The 17,217-nt window shown below is 46.6% G+C and overlaps 1 protein-coding gene across 1 annotated transcript; it reads left to right on the top strand.

The window, feature by feature from the left end:
- Nucleotides 1-8,050: 8,050 nt before the first annotated feature.
- BHLHE22 (basic helix-loop-helix family member e22) lies at nucleotides 8,051-9,139 on the top strand. Its single transcript, XM_061122820.1, has one exon. It carries the CDS (start codon nucleotides 8,051-8,053, stop codon nucleotides 9,137-9,139), a length of 1,089 nt encoding a protein of 362 aa, XP_060978803.1.
- Nucleotides 9,140-17,217: the final 8,078 nt, after the last annotated feature.

Below are 17,217 nucleotides of genomic sequence, written 5' to 3' on the forward strand. Positions count from 1 at the left end.
GCAAATTTCCACAAATACCGAAAACATGCTTTTGGTCTTTATTCTTCATACCTATCTTTCCTCAGTCTTCCTTCTTTCTATCCTTCCTTCCCTTTCTTTCTTTTTTGCCCCAAGACCCTTGTTCTCAAAAACACTAGGAATATGGGAAGTAACTCAGGGGAGTAAGGATTTTAATGTACATGAATCACAAACAACCTTCCTGGGAAAACCTCAACTTCTCATCTTTGAAGGCAATGGGAATTTTTGTTTTCCTTAAGTACCTAAGGCCTGAAAGAAAGTAAAAATGTTACTTGCTCAATCCTGTCCAACTCTTTGAGGACCCATGGACTGTAGCCCACCAGGTTCCTCTGTCCATGGAATTCTCCAGGCAAGAATTTGTAGTGGATAGCCATTCCCTTTTCCAGGGGATCTTCCCAGCCCAGGAATTGAACCTGGGTCTCCTGTATTGCAGGCAGATTCTTTACCATCTTAGCCACCAGGGAAGCCCAACTCTTAATGTCACTTTAGGACTAACTTTCATTTCTCCCTGCCTCTTGGTGACATCTCTTCTCCACAAGGGCAGTGCTGGACATTAGACAGATATCCTGGTTTTCCTGCCAATGGCATTGTAGCAAATGATGCCCCCCTTCACATCCCCAAATGAAGTATTTCATCAGAGGAATGTTATTTTTAATGTTAAGACACTCATGTCATGATGCCTTATCACTGGTGATTTCCTTTTTTAATACTTAACACTGAGAAAATATAGCACAAATATGTGTATATGTGTATGTATGTAAGTGTGTGTGTGTGTGTATTTCTAAGTGGGCAGCTCAAACAGTACCATTTTAATCCAAATACACTAATAGAAAAACCAAGTTAAATGTTTCTCAAACATAAGTTAAAATGATTACGTGCAGCAATACTGCATTGCTAGAATAGATCAAATGACCTCATCGAAAATGTTTGAGAAGGTGTCAAACTTATCCATGTTAAGTTTAAAAATTTCAACTGTGAAAAGCTCTCTAGCTAACCATCTGTTTATCTTGTTCCTCCTATATATAATCAAATTTCTTTCAAACAGGAAGGCTTACATTGACAGAGTAAATGAGTCCAAATATTTGGCTTAATAGAGCTTCACTTTAATTAATCAAATAAAATTAATCTTTCAACTGAAGTGAAGTTTACATTTGTCTGTTTGATCTACAATATTTTTGAAGGATACTCATAATATTTTGTACACTACAAAAAGCATATCTACTTTCATTTGTATTTCAAGCAGCTGGCCTGGGCATATTATCATAGATGAGAAATGTTCTTAATTGGGATATCATCTCTTTACTGGATTTTGATCATACTTACAAAAGGGAGCAGGGCTTGCAAAAATACACTTTAGAAATATTTTAATTCACAAAAGTGTTAGGTATCCATGGTTATATTATGTGCATTAAATTTTTGGAAAACAATTTAGCTTCAGATGACATTTCAGGCTCAGAAAGCCTAAATTAGACATTCTGAAAGATTGTGAGTTGAGAAGACTGTTCAAGAAAGTGAAGGGCTATTGAGGAAAATGGGGCAGATTCTTTACTAATGTTGATTAGTAAAATTCGATGAGGCACTAGGAGGAGAACTTGTTTCAACATAGCATCATCTCACAGTAGTCTCCTTTCTATCATATTACATGGTAAGCATAACCCAGAAAAAGTAAAAAAAAGACAACTGCTTTTAATAAATAAACCCATACTAACAAGAAATGCTTTGGTGATTAAAATATCCCAATAGTAATTCAGCAATTGCTTTTCACTAGTCAATTAACGCCTGAGAGCACTGAGATATTTATGAAGTTACAGTATCTTTTGCATAAAATAACTGGTTCAAATCCTGATTTAGAAATTAATATGGGATTTAATTTCTTCCATCAAATTATGTATTGATGATAAATTAAAGAATCATATTTTATCACAAGTCCCTAGAATAATAACTATATCCGAATCTATAAAAACGATGTGTGTAAAAACAGCATACAAACTTCTATTCACAAATAATTAGCTTCCGGGATTGTGTCTGACAGCCTTTAATGATCATAAATTTTCAGCTCATCTTTTATCATCGCAATCAATTTATCACTGAAATAATTTTTGAGGCGTAAAATAAAGTGTCTCTCATATTTGAATACTTCATTCTCAGTATTTAAGTATGTTGTTGTCATCCATCGTTACGTTCTCCTCACTGCCAGGAGATGGCGCTGTGGGTTTTAAATCTCAAAGCTAAAACCCCAAAGCAGAATTGAGCCCTCTTCAGTTTATTTCTTCTTAATCCGTGGACATCAAGACAAGCCCTAAAAGTGTTCACTTTTTTTAGGCCAACAATTTTTCTCCCCCCCCCCCAAAATCGAACGTTTTCCAAGGTCCCAAAAGATAAACGCACGTAACAAAAATAAGTATTATCAACTTCAAAGGAATATGTCCAGGTAACCAAGAAGGCAGTGAATTCTTCGGAAACTCTTTTCACTGTTTCCCTTTATCTGGGTATCCTGCCCTACGGCTGGAGTCCCAGCAGGGCTATACCACGCCCATCCCCTTAAAAGTCACCTGGAAGCCAGGTGAGCCCTTCGCTGCGAGCCTGGGGACCTGCCTGAGCGTCCGCCTGGGGCGCATCCTCGCGCCGAAAAAGCTGCTTGTCTTGGGGGTGGGGTGGGGGGCGGTTTGAGCCTTTCCCTTCAATGTTCACACTTAAGCCAGCTAGTCGCCAAAGAGTCGTGAGGATCAACCTCTTTTCCTTAAAATAGATAAAGAAAAGGGGAAGAAAATCCTCACGAAAGAACTTTATATCAACAGGTTTCTGCTTTTCCAAGGTCGAAGTCCTCGGAACTGCCAAGCACTTCAGCCGTAAGGCTGCGGACCTTGGCGCGCTGCCAGGGCTGGTCCACCTCCCGCGGCCCCTGCTCCTTCGCGGCCCTCCTCCCCATCAGCCCCGCCAACCCCCAACGCACACGCGGACATACAGCATCTCTTCGCACTGAGCTGTGGGGGACCCAGCCAAGAGGGTAAGACAAGACTGATGAATAAACAAACGGGAGCCGAAAGGCTTGACTTCAGGAGCTCGATGGGCTTGAAGCTCTCCGCCACCAAATCGATCCTGCGTTCCCAAAGCTGGCGGGGGCGCAGGATGACTAACTTCTGCTGTACCGACTTCGAACCGATCTAAGATTCACCAAACAGCGCCGAGCAGGCGAGGGGAGCCTGTAGGCATATGCAAGTTCAAGGTCAGCGTGCCTCTGATTGGGGCTGGAGAGCGGCCAAGAATGCGAGGGCCTGAAGCGCTGGGGATGCGCCCTGCCTGTGCGCACTTTGGACAAGGCGGAGGAGGGCTCGGAGCCCCAGCTCCCTGGCGGTTTCCCAAGAGGACGTTCCGCCGGGGTCACCGTGGTCCCGGCCTGATGCAATCCCCAAGGCTGGGCTCCTCCGCCTCGAGGGCAGTGCAGCCCAGGCAGTTTCCATGGCTCTCAGGGAATTTGCTTTTCCAAGCAGCTCCCAAGCAAAAGTTCGTGACATTTTGGCCAAACTTTGCTTTTTACCTTCTAGAATGTCCTCGAATAGATAAAGGAAAACACATTCACACAAGTCCAATTCTCCCTTTCAGAAAACACAGATACTCAAATCCCAGTATTCTAGGGTTCTCCTAACTTTTAAATCTTCATAAATAATAAGCTGTTTATCAGGGCTATAGAAATAACAAAGATGAACTCCTGGCTTTGCTCTTAAATGATGGATTCGATTGTGTACCGTTCTGATTTTATTCAGGTTCCTATTTCAAATTAGAAGCAAATAATAATGAAGATGATCACCAAGAAATGTAAGTACGACCTAAAAAAATCAGTTTGATCTGAAATTCAATAGCCCTGTCATTTCAATGCGGGGTGGCTTGTTAAGTGTTTAAGCGTCCTTTCAAAGCCGTAGGTGTGTTCCTTCCTGCTGAAACAAAACTGTATTCATCTTTGCACAACATGCGCTGGCGTCTGTAAATTTGGTATGCAACACTCGGCCAAGAATGCTCCCTGTCCGGATACGTGTCTGCCAAACCTCACCGCTGCGCCCACCAGCCCAGCACCAAGGGTACCCTGCTGGGGTTCCCTGGACGGCGCCCACCCCGCCGTCTGGACCACGGCGTGGCCTGAGCTGCCACCACCTCGACTGGCTAGAGGGAACAGTTCCCTGCGTTTCCTGTCACCCCATTGCTTCAGTAACTCACACTGATCCCTGAAACTGCAGAATCAGAGGATTTCGCTTCCAGGTTTCATTCCCAGGGGTCATCTGTGGGTCAGGAGTTTCCCTCGAGGGCTGATTCCACACCTCACCCCACCCCACCCTCCCCCCACCCTTCCCAGACCACCAGAAAGTGTTTCCTTTGTTTTTTCCTCTGCTCTCTTTCCAACTTGCTAGTTAGATGAGGCGGAGAAGGCAATGGCACCCCACTCCAGTACTCTTGCCTGGAAAATCCCATGGACGGAGGAGCCTGGTAGGCTGCAGTCCATGGGGTCACTTAGAGTCGGACTTGGCTGAGCGACTTCACTTTCACTTTTCACTTTTATGCATTGGAGAAGGAAATGGCAACCCACTCCAGTGTCCTTGCCTGGAGAATCCCAGGGATGGGATCGCACAGAGTCGAACACCACTGAAGTGACTTAGCAGTTAGATGAGGAACCCAGGCCCTTTCCCCTCTTCGTGGCAGAATGAAGTTCAAGCGCAGACATTTCTGGAGTTCCTGCGGCCAGAGAGGGGTACTAAGTGAGCAGCTGACGTCAGCACTTTGCTGGCCCGAAATCAGGCGGCGGGATTTCTCCTCAAGTGGTGAGAAAGAACCTAGGCCGTGACTCAGGGCTGGCGACGATTAAACCAGGTAACGAGACACCGGGCAGATGTGTTTTCATTGCCCTGTAAGATAAATGCAGCGTTAAGTGCCTGACAACTTCCCAGAAGCAATCAGCAAAAGTTTACGAGTGCATAAACCTCAAAGACCATTCCCCGACGGTTGTTATAAGGCCCACGTTTAGAGCTTCTATAAATTCTTCAGCAGTTTCCCCAAGCTAAATTTCCAGGGACTATTAAGCAGCCACCTCCTCCGGGGAGACCTGGGGGATTTTCTTGAACCTTCAAAGAAAGAGGTTTGGAGCTCCTAGTGAGTGAAATGAAGTTGCGCCAAAGTTTGTTTCAGAAGTTCGGGTGGCCAGAGAGGGAGGAGGGAGGAAGGTGGACCGGAAGTGGGGTCCAGGGAAAAGTTCATGATATGCGTAGTTAGCTGACAGCAGCGGAGGACTGGGGTCTGTCGAGGGTCGGGGATCTAGCGGAGCCTTGACCGCTTTGGGTGGTGGCCCCAGTTTGGCCAGTCCGGTTCTGCAGGGCACAGCTCCGTGTGGCGCTCCTAGCTGTGCCCAGGCTCCCCCAACTCGGCCCGGACACGGTAGCTCCTTCGTCTGTCTAGTGCCCACTGAGTGTCCGGCAGGAATCCAGCCGGCCAGCGCACCAGAAAGGCGGCCTGGACGGAGAACCAAGTCCGACACCGGAAACGTGTCTCCACTCCGCTCAGAGCCCAGACGGTGCCAGCCTCGGTCCTCCCCCAAGTGGCCGGAGTTCTTGGGTCATTTAGTATCAGACACACACGACTCACCTACGTTTATAGAGAACCTTTGTTTACGATCCCGGTGAAAACAAAGCTGCTAATTGAAAAACAGTTACAGGAGCGTGTCTTTCAGCATCTTAAAGCCCGAGGTTAACAGCTGCGCGCGCCGGGGGAGGGAGGGGCGAGGGAAGCGGTGAGCCAGGGGCCGCCCCGCACATCTACGTGCCTTGGGGGGTCCCGGGCGAGACACGTGGGCCGGATCGAGCCTTCAAGAGCCTAGGGCCGGGGTCCCAGGCTGGAAAGCCTCCCGCAGCCCGCCAGCTCTTTCTCCACCTTTGGGTTCCAGTCAACCCCAAGGGGCGAAAGTAACCGACGACTGCGTAGCATTTCTGATCCCGTGAGATTCAATCTCGGGCAGTTATTTTGGAAAGATAGAGCTGGGCCCTTTTCCCTGCTTTCCAGGTGAAAACGCAGACGTTTCTCTGCCGTCCTCATCCCTCCTTTCTGAAATAAGGCGTCCAACTGTTCCGATATTACCATTCAAAAACAGGTTCTGTGGCGAACCTCATTTGTGAATCTATTACAGAGATTAATAGATTATTTCTCCTTTTTCAACTAATTCTCAGTGGGGAGATTTAACCATATGGTAAGGAGAGAATTAGAATTTCATCACATTAGAGCAAAATGTAATGAAAAGAGTCCAACACCTGGGGCCAACTCTGAAAGCCACAATTAAAAGGTTTTTAATGAAACCAGAGAAACCAAAAATTTCATAGGCTTCAGTAATTCTGCCACATAAGGAAGATTTATTGGAGATGTTGGGAAATATTGTTTTTTCTTATGTTGTAAGGATGGAAAACCAGCCGCTAAATACCATGTGCGCCCGGACACGGGACCCAGGAGCTGGAGGACCTAGAGTCCCGTTTCTCATCCGGGGAGCAGCACTTGTTTCCACACTTCGGCTTCCTCTCTCTCCAAGAACAATCGAGGCAGACCCAGTTGTCCCTGAATGGCTTCCTAGCCTTGGAGGCGACGTTTCCGGGTAAATAAATATGCACTGATGTCCCACTTAGTGTGTGAGAGGGTTTGACCCCCGTTGAAGCTGACTATTCTGAAACCACTGGATTTTAATCTGGAGGGAAGTTTGAGCAATCAGTTTCTTCCTGGTTAGGAAATCGTGTGCTTCATCATCACCATCACTGTAGCCGTGGTTTGGAGGCGGCTGCGAAAGTAACCCCCCACCACCACCACCTTTACAAAAAATCTAATGGGCTGCACTCCCCCCACCCCTCCCCGGGCCCAATCCGGGTAGGAAATGGGCAGGGAGCATAGTGGCGGGGGCGGAATAAGGCGGTGTGTTGGGGCGGGGTAGGGGGGGCGATTGCTTTGCTGTTTTACTAGCTAAGAATCTTGGGTGAATTTAGGGCAAGCCAGCGGAGACACCGTGGCCCCCCCCCCCCCCAAAGTCCCATATCCAAATCCAGATCAGAGTCATCCTATGAACAGGAGTGGAGTATCAGTCTCCCCCGGAAGGGTCATGTAGCAATAAGACAGCAGTGGCGAGAAGGGCGGGGGGCGGGGGGGGACGGGGTGCGGTTGCGGGGGGGAGGGGGGGCGTCTGCTTTTCCCTGGACTCCCAGGCTTCGCCGCCGATCTACAATTTTCTGAAGGAGCAAAGAACATCGTCGACTCTAAGTAGGGCTTTTAGTGTGCTCATTGATGAGTGAAAGTCGCCACACATGTCAAGCTAAAGGCAGTTGTTGGGTTACTAACAGGACCCAGCGCCTTGCAAACATATGCGCTAAGCTGTGTATACAGATGGCAGGCAGAATAATGGAGCAGGCGCCTTTTATAAAGCTCTAGCTGCTGCCTGTCTTCAGACCTGGGAAATGAAACTATTCAGACTCGCGGCCAGATAGCGCCTGCGATTGTTTGTTACCGTTTTAATCCTATTAATTAAAACGTTAACCTGATTGGGTAGAAAGCGCTGTCCCAACAGGCGACTCTTCTTCATAATAACCTACTCAGAGATAATGATGTAAAAGACTCCCCCGTCTGTGGCGGCGGCTGGTTGATGGGTCCGGAAATCTCTTGAAGGTGAATCCAAGCAAGATAAACGGTGCGGAGAGGAGGCGCGGGGCTGGGCTCAGAGCGGCGGCGGCGGCGGCGGCGGCTCCACACCCTGCGCGCCCACCCTCCCACCATGCGGGGCCGCGGCCCATGGTGAGCCCCAGCAGCCAGCACCATCGGCTGGAGACGAAGAAGAAGAAGAAGAGGAGGCGGCGAGCGCGGGGGAAGGCGAAAAAGAAAAAGAAGGGGAGAGGGCTGCCAGCAGCTCCGGGACCGACGCGCGTACCAGCCCCGGAGACCGGCTCGGGCGCGTCTGAGGCGCCGCCCGACTCTCGAGCCCAGGAGGCGGCGGCGGGCCCGGGCTGCGCGCCGGGGCCGGACCATGGAGCGCGGGCTGCACCTCGGCGCGGCCGCCGCGGGCGAAGACGACCTCTACCTGCACAAGAGCCTGAGCGCCTCCGCCGCCAAGCGCTTGGAGGCGGCTTTCCGCTCCACGCCCCCGGGCATGGACCTGTCCCTGGCACCGCCGCCCCGGGAGCGCCCGGCGTCCTCCTCGTCGTCGCCCCTCGGCTGCTTCGAGCCGGCTGACCCCGAGGGGGCAGGGCTGCTGCTGCCGCCGCCCGGGGGAGGCGGCGGCGCGGGAGGCGGCGGCGGCGGCGGGGTGGGCGTCCCCGGGCTGCTCGTGGGCTCCGCCGGCGTGGGGGGCGACCCCAGCCTGAGCAGCCTGCCGGCCGGGGCGGCCCTGTGCCTCAAATACGGCGAGAGCGCCGGCCGGGGCTCGGTGGCCGAGAGCAGCGGCGGCGAGCAGAGCCCCGACGACGACAGCGACGGCCGCTGCGAGCTGGTGCTGCGGCCCGGAGGCAGCGACCCGCGGGCCTCCCCGGGCGCGGGAGGCGGCGGCACCAAGGCGGCCGAGGGCTGCTCCAACGCCCTCCTCCACGGCGGCGCCGGCGCCCCCCCGGGGGCCCCGAGCAGCGGCGGCGGCGCGGGTAGCGGCGGCGGCGGCGGCGGGGGCAGCGGCGGCAGCAAGAAATCCAAAGAGCAGAAGGCGCTGCGGCTCAACATCAACGCCCGCGAGCGCCGGCGGATGCACGACCTGAACGACGCGCTGGACGAGCTGCGCGCGGTGATCCCCTACGCGCACAGCCCCTCGGTGCGGAAGCTCTCCAAGATCGCCACGCTGCTGCTCGCCAAGAACTACATCCTCATGCAGGCGCAGGCCCTGGAGGAGATGCGGCGCCTCGTCGCCTACCTCAACCAGGGCCAGGCCATCTCCGCCGCCTCCCTGCCCAGCTCCGCGGCGGCGGCGGCCGCGGCCGCTGCCCTGCACCCGGCGCTTGGCGCCTACGAGCAGGCGGCCGGATACCCGTTCAGCGCCGGGCTGCCCCCGGCCGCCTCCTGCCCGGAGAAGTGCGCCCTGTTCAATAGCGTCTCCTCCAGCCTCTGCAAACAGTGCACGGAGAAGCCTTAAACATACCCCCCCACCCACCCACCACCACCACCACCACCACCACCCCGCCCCGAAAAACACCAGGCCGACCCCAAAGCTAGAGGACAGTGCACAGCTGCTCACCACCCCTTTTATTTGGTCCTCTCGTAGTTGTGAAGCACTTGCAGAACAGACAAAGCGGAGGCGAGAACTGAGAAGTATCAGAGACACTCGGGACTTCTGGCCTCGACAACCCCAGAATCTTGGTCTTTGGGGTGGGGAGTGAGGTGAAGTTGGTATGGAGGATAGATGTCTTTATTTTTTCCTCGGAAAGTGGCAACTTTGGTGGCAGCCTAGACCGCGAGGAAGCAGTTTGCCTTTAAGGTTAAAAAACAAGTTGAGAAGTAGTCGTTATTAAGCGTGGAGGGTATTCCAGGGCAAAACAGTAATCCTACTGATAATTGTGAATTTGGCTAGTGCTGAGGGGGAAAGGAGGAGTCCGGGGTTGGGTGGCTTGTGGGACGGAATATTCATTCAGACAAATCAGAAAGGGCACTTGAAAATAAATTTTGATTCTGAGCCAGGAGAAAAACTTGAAATGTAGATTTATTTAAGTGAAAAAAAAAAAACAAAAACAACAGAAAGAGACACGTTGCTATGAAAGACTTGTATTTTTTATTGTCTCTGAACTTTAATCCTGTGAAAATGCTCAAAAGTTTTGGCAAGAGTGATATAAAAAAACTGACTGTGGCTGAAAGAAACTGCATTTAAAAATATTTATGTGCACCTTGTTACTTTCCACTCTGCAATGATGTATTAACGATTCATGGTATTTATTTGTTATTCATCAATGACCTTTCCACATCAACAGTATTTATCATATGTTAAGGTCATGGGGTCTTATGTGCAGATTTTTTTTAATGCCTCTAAAATTCTGTTTTATAGATTAACTTATATTGTGTGCCAAGTGTTTAAAAGGGTTTATTTGCCAACAAGTATGAAGAGACATATTGATGTATCTGAGCTGCTTAGGTTTATCAAAGGTCACCTGGATATCTTCAGTTGCATCATCCCTGTATTTAAATTGAGCTTTAATAAATTGCTTCAGTCCAAAAATTACAGGAAAGGTGTATTCTTAATTGATGAATGAATTGATCTCTTTTTTTTTTTCCAAAAGGGAACTCTTTTGCATTCTAAAAAGGAAAGATCACAGCAATAGATCCTATAAGTAAGAACATGCTAAACAAATACTTTTTCCAGGCTGTGCTGTGCATTTTTAAAAGGTCTAATTTAATTGCTTTTAATATATGTGTACATATATAAGTTATTTTAACTGTGGAGAATTATTTAAGTTGAAAGACTGGTTTGATTTGCCTATGGTGTGATATTCTTTGTTATTTTTCTAAAAAACAATTAAAAAGAAATAAAATAAAACTAAGGAAGAGCAAGAAGCTATTTACCCAAAGCGAGCTTTCAGTTTTAGTTTGCATGGCTGTTTGCCTGCCTTTCTAGCCTATGAAAATCCAGAAAACCTTTTTTAAAAAATGGAGTCCTGCTATTTTCCACTCCTTGCAGATAATACAAATTCAGTTTGTCAGGTTGGATGGTGAGTGGGGAGTTGTGATGGATCTCTTGGCGGGTTTTGGATGTGTAAAGAATGATATATATATTAAATAGGTCAATCAGACTATGACAGCTATGTACGACCATTTGTATGTGTATCTATGTCAGAAAGAATCTTTATTAAAATATTTTGATCAAACATTTTATTATGCTGTGCTTTGTGGAAGGAGCCATCACCTCTTTTCTGTGTAACTCTTTGCTTGAAAGGTAACAAGAAAGAAAGGAGTTTTAGAGAAGGTGAAACTAAAGTTCTGTCAGGGATATGCAATTAGAAGCAGCCCTTGTTCACTTGTTTACTTGTTAAAAGAGGATGGCTGGGCCTGGTCATTGGAGGAGAGAGAAATGGGGTCAGTGATGAGACACAGAGGAGGTCTAGAGCTCCTGTCTGCTGGCATGAACTTTGAAGGCCCTTCTCTCCCTGGAAATCTTTTCCCACTTTGTATGGCATTGTTAACTAATGGCACCAAGGCCCATCAGAGAGAGTAAAGTTTCTTAAAGAGTTCTTATTTCAAAAATTTCTATCTCCAACTTCCAGAAAGCCAAGGAAAACAGATGAATTTGGATTCTCTGAGGATGCATTCTATTGTGGCTTTCCCCTTTTTTGTGTGATCAAAGAGTCAACCAGGTTGAATGATATGTGTAAACAATGTCCATAGAGATTTTTACAATGTACTAGTGTTGCTTGTTAATGAGATTTGTAGGGACTATGTTTGGATTGGGTTGGGCATTGATTCTATTAAAGAATGGCTGTATAGGCTTGTATTTGGGCTTTCCTAATGCCCTCACATTTAGAAGGTTTTATTTTTATTGTGGTGAAGGTTATAGAGATGGTGGTCGTGAAGTTAAGAGTGTTTCCTCTATAGGCAGTTTGCTGATTGCGTTTTGGTCTGTATAGTCTCAGCTCATAATGATATCCCTAAATGCCATCAAACTTAGTAGGGGGTGAGGGAGGATATTTTCTGCTCCACTTGCCATCAAAAAAGATTAATCAGAACCTGTAACTTTTCAGAAAACATCACAGCAAAGGGCCTTGAAGCTGAAGCCCTCCCAGTCTGGGAGTGGGGGTAGAGGGAGGGAAGAGACCAGGGCAGCCCCCAGGCAGGAGAAGCCCCGTCTCTCAGCATTTACCAGACAAAGCCTGGGTGCGTCTAATTATGATTATTAAAACAATTTCCATGACGATGTCTAATATTATGTTAATTTGAAAACAACTGTGTATGAAAACTGTCGACTATAATACCTAAATTCATTTAATGAAACACATCGTTAAGGCAATTAAACCTCCTGGATGTGATTAAGAAACATAATTACGACACTGTTCTGCGCCATAATTGGGTGTCTTTAATCAAGGGGTAAAGTGCTCAGCAACACAGCCATTAGTTTGTATTGTTCTGGCCCGGCTGTCCATCATTCTGATTAGGAATTAACCAGAGCCACCATCAGTCGAATTTTTTTTTTTTTCTATTTTGCATGTTAACATTGTAGAGGACATATTTGTTGCAGGATTTTACTGCTTAATAGTTCTCATTATTAAGAGGACCTCCTTAATATACTCTCTGTAACCTCTGTGATGTTCAACTCTGATTAGAAATAGTACAAATAAGAAATCTTGAACTTCAGGGGAAAAAGAAATACTCACCGTCCTCATACTCCTTTAATAACTCAATCTCCAAACTTTGTCCGAAAAAACTGGAAATGGATGGGGGTGGGGGAAAGGAGAGGATAAATGTCAGACAAATATGAGCTATTATGCAAATAATAGGGTTAATAATATTTAGTTTCATTTTGCTAATTTCAGACACATAAATTCTCTTTCCAAATACAGGATTTGACCAGTGCTGAGTTCTAGGAATAAATGGGGGACAGCTGAAAGGAACAAGAGAGGACTTTTCGGTGATTTACTGGTGGAATTCCCTGCCCTCAGCCAACCTTTGTAAAGTTTCTTCAACAGCAGTTTTTAGGGAGGGGAAACCACTGACTGAAGAGACAATTCTTCCCCCACTTGGCAAAGCCTTGGGCCGCTTTCCGAGGCCCGCTGGACTCCTGTATTTTCAGCCCAGGGTGGAAAGTTGGTGCACACACTTCTGGCCCCAGATGTCTTCCCATTGCGCAGCATCCACTTCAGGATTGGGTGACTGAGCACCAAAGGGTCAGGGTGATCTTGCTGAAGTACCCTTGGGCCAGAACAGAGACCCTGGCCCCTAAAACGGCGGCGTCTGTCGGAGTACTTTGGTCAGCTTCAGAGCCTGCATCCACGGCGCCTTGGGGTGCTTCTGCGGGGAGTGCGCCGCCGGAAGGATTCCGGCTGCTTGAGTTTCTTAGAGAACTGACTGTAGGCCGAGACAGTGAGCGAGGAACCAGAATCTCACTTGGCCTTTTATTCCACCGGTTTCCTTCTCTAGTGTCTAACTTCAATATCTTTCTCTAATTTCGAATTCCTATTTAGATCCCATCTCCAATTTGACATTGGGCACCTACAGGAATTAAGCGCTCTGGGGCTCTTCGTGGACTCCCTCCTATAGAACCCGCAAATGATCATCTTCGGAGAGCTCACTAGTTAGACCCTCCTCCCTCTCTGCGGTGCCCGTAAGTGTGTGTGTGCGCGCGCATGAGTGTGTGCGCGCGCGCTTGTCTGAGCGCGCGCGCAACGATGCGCTCTCATTCTCTGCAGCTGGGCATCCCTTCTAAGACCCCGTGCTGCGCTTAAATTTTTGCTCCCTCCTGTCGTACCCAGCACCATCCTTCCTGCCAACAGCTCACTGGGGAGGGCCAAGGCTCACCGGTTCACGTCTCCAAGCGCTCTTGGCCCTGACGCCGGAACCGAACCTTTCTCCGCGCCCGGGACCCTGAGATTGTTCCAGCCTGAGTGGCATTGACTTTTCCAATGTAATGACTTATGAAAGATATAATCATGTGTTAAATTGAATCCTCCGTTTAACTGTTAATGGTGTGCTCTGGGCACATTTACGTATTAGATGCTATGGTAACTAATTACCACTAGGAAAAAGGATAATACACTTCCCAGACTTTGAAAAATAATGATGAGAGATCACTTCCCAGTTCGCAACACACAGTGGCGGCTCTGCCGGGCGGAGACGCGCTGAGCGGAGACCCCAGCGTGCTCTGGTGACAGGCGGGAAGGTAATGAGTCCTGCCCAGAAGAGGCTCCTTAGTAAAAACCTTTGATGAAAGTGTAATGCAGTGGGGAAGTGGGGGATGGGGTGGGACAACCAGACAATGTTGCCTCTAAACAGAATTAAATTGCGAAACAAACGTCGGAAACAAAAGCATTCTTTTAATTACAACGCAGGTCAGACTAAATTAATCACTTGCCAAGCAACTTTACATGAATGAACATTTTCTGTTGTGTGGGCACCATAAATGAGTCGCGCCTTTTCGAGCTCTGCCTTGGCGCTTACAAAGTTGGATGCCCCTGGATCTGCCAAGCCAATGAGCTGCTGGTTAAAGTTGGCCTTTTAAGTCAGACATTGGGCATAGGAGAAGGAAACAGGAAGGAAAACCGAGAAAAGGTAACTTAAGAGGAAAAAACAAACAAACAGTTCTCAGGACAGGAGTTTCTTCTCTCCCTGCCGGATCTCTGGCTTTTCTGATCAGTTGATGTGTGTTTATCAGAACCAGGGTTCTGTAGACTGTGCGAAGTAACCAGGTGTCTGTTCCGCCCCGGGGCCAGGGTCAGGGCCAGTGTTTGTGCTGGGGACCTGGGAGGGCAGGAGGAAGGAGGGAGCGGCTTTCCCGCAGGCCAGCCCAGTGTTGCAGACCAAATGATGTCCGCAACGTGTGCCCCTGCGCTGCTCTGGCTGCGCCCCGGGAGGGACCTGGGCTCCACAGCAGCAGAGCATCCCTGGATTGGCTGAAGTTCTGGGCCCCTCCTGTGGGGCGCAAGGCCATTCAGCCCCCACGTTCCTAGGGATAGAAAGGGAACTTCAAGGGCTCTGCCTCCACTCTTTCGAGGGAAGGCACTAGGATCGGGGTGTCCCTTGCACCCGCCATCGCCTGGTGAGTTCACCGGAAGATTCCTGGCTTATAAGAAGCACCCACAGACCAGCCAAACCCTGGAATTCTGCGAAAGCACCTCAGTTTTAAACCCCAAAGAACCTCATCTCTTCCCAGCCAGGCAAAGAAAATTAGCTCGCTTTCCCTGAAGCTCGATTTTAGTTAAATTCTACCACTTTTCCTAAATGACTCGTCTTAACATAATCCAGGAGACTTCTGGACTATTGCAAAACCATCAGGTACCCTAAGCGCATGTGAGTGTGCATGTAGCGCTTTCCTGCCCTTTCCCTTGTGTCCCCTCCTTCCGACTGTACGGAAACACAGATTAGGAGCTTTGGAAGAGAAATGACTGGACTGGGAAGGCTAGACTGCAAAGGGAAAGAGGATTTTGCAGTTACCACCCACCCGCAGACCTAGCTTCCAATTTGTGATGGACAAGCCTACCTAAGTCACCAGGATGCTCTGATGGGGAGCTGGCTTTAATTATGCACAGTGTGATACCATTTTCCTCCCCAGATTGGGAAAGAGTTAATTCTCTCCCAAAGACCATAGTTGCCCTTGTCTTTTCAACCTGATTCAGAGATGCAATAAAATATGAAGCAAATTTATGATCTGTTTCAAGCATTTTATTGCTGTATTTTTAAATTCATATATGCACATATAAGAACTATGATCTGTGAATAATTTGAAATGCTACACTAGAATGATACATTTTAGATAAAACATAACCATATCTTTATATAATTGTCTCAGATTAAAATAAAAAAGAAAAATAGATTTCTAATGTGGACCAAACTGAAAAACTAATGACAGCCATAAACTGCTAACCAACCATAAATTAACATCTTCATCAAATGCTAAAATGGTATCAGTGGTTATATAAAACAATTATTATTTCTCTTTATAAGTTTTAGAATAAAGTTCAGGGATATTTAAAGGACCCATTATTTACAAATGCTTCCCAATTTTAAAGATTTCATAACTTTATTAGGAGGATGGTTGCAACTCAAATCTGCTATGTTAATAGGGATGTTTAGAAATGAGAATTTAGTTTTAGACATAAAAATGCTTCATGGCCTAACCTCATTTTATGCATTTACTCTGCTTTGGCAATTATTGAAGAACTTGGTATAAGGATTTCTTTGTTAATATCCTTATCTCCTCTTAGGAAATGGAAGACAAATAATTTCTTATTGTGAGCGAGACTGAGATTATGTACCCAACTGGTTAAAACATTAAATCATGCACTGTCTATTCAAGCAAGTGTAGCTGCATTTGCCACGTATAGTCTCCTTCTGGAGAGCTATGGTCAAAATTCAAGTGCTAAGTGCAGCTTGTCCCCTCCATCTAAGACTTCCATAAAAAAAAAAAAGATTTTCTTAACCAGGCCTCCACGGAAACATAAACAGCCATGAAGGAGGAAAGGAACTCTATTAAATCTATAAATGTATCAGAAAGCAGGAGCAGTGAATAATTTACATTTTCTACTGCAGAAGCATCAAGCAAATACAATTCTTTAAAGTGCAGATTTCTTGAGAAAGTGAAATTAAGAAAAATCTGGAATTATTCAACAAAGTTAGCTCTTTTTACAACTTAGAAAAATTATTTTTTTTTTTATGAAAACAAAACACTGATTTGAACTATGGAGGATCTGGGTGGAACACAAACTCAAATTACCTCTGCCACTCTGGTGTTACTTCTGTGCGTTGCCCTTCTGTGGATAAACATCTCCAAAGGTCAGGGATTAACTAAGATCTTCAACTGGCTGAGTCCTGCATTGTTTAGTCTGAGGACTTTGTTTTTAAAAAATGAATACTATTTTTATAGCTTTCCTTGTAAGTCTAAAATTAGTTAAAAATAAAGTTAAAAAATACTGAATTTTGGAGAAAGTACTACTTCTTGTATGCTTTTAGATTTAAAATTTCAAAAGTGATTTCAAATACCTCAAAAATATTCCATCTAAAGTATAAAACAAAGGCATTTATAAAATTTTAAATATATTGGCCAGTTCTTAGAAATTATGGAATGAAAGTCTATTTCATTTAAACAGTCATTTGAATCTCAAAGACAAAATCATTTACTTAAAAATGTGTGTTGTCATGTAATGATGACATACATTTCATGTGAACTATAATGGTTAGTTCTTAGAAATAAAAGTTATATGGAGTGAACGTTCTCTTGCAAACAAGTAAGAATCACCAGTTAATATGTGCTTTATAAGTGTTTAAATTTGACCCAATGACAAACCATTAGGTACTAGTACCTTTAACTGTTACTTCCATCACCCTAGCTTCTTCCATGAGCACAGAACATAAATTGTAAGGGAAATAAAATATCTCATGAGTTTATTTCTAAATATTTACTTTCTAGATAGTCTGCAGTATATCATGTCTCTCCTTATAAAAGTGAATACAGTTAGGAATTAAGAACATAAGCTATACCTCAAAAAATTAACAAAAAACTGTATCACATTAAAAATTATC

This window comes from Dama dama, chromosome 21 (genome assembly GCF_033118175.1).
Source record: "Dama dama isolate Ldn47 chromosome 21, ASM3311817v1, whole genome shotgun sequence".
Taxonomy (NCBI): Eukaryota; Metazoa; Chordata; class Mammalia; order Artiodactyla; family Cervidae; genus Dama; species Dama dama.

Excerpts from the sequence above, each read along its gene's own strand:
- BHLHE22 (XM_061122820.1), top strand. The coding sequence starts at position 8,051 with ATGGAGCGCGGGCTGCACCTCGGCGCGGCCGCCGCGGGCGAAGACGAC.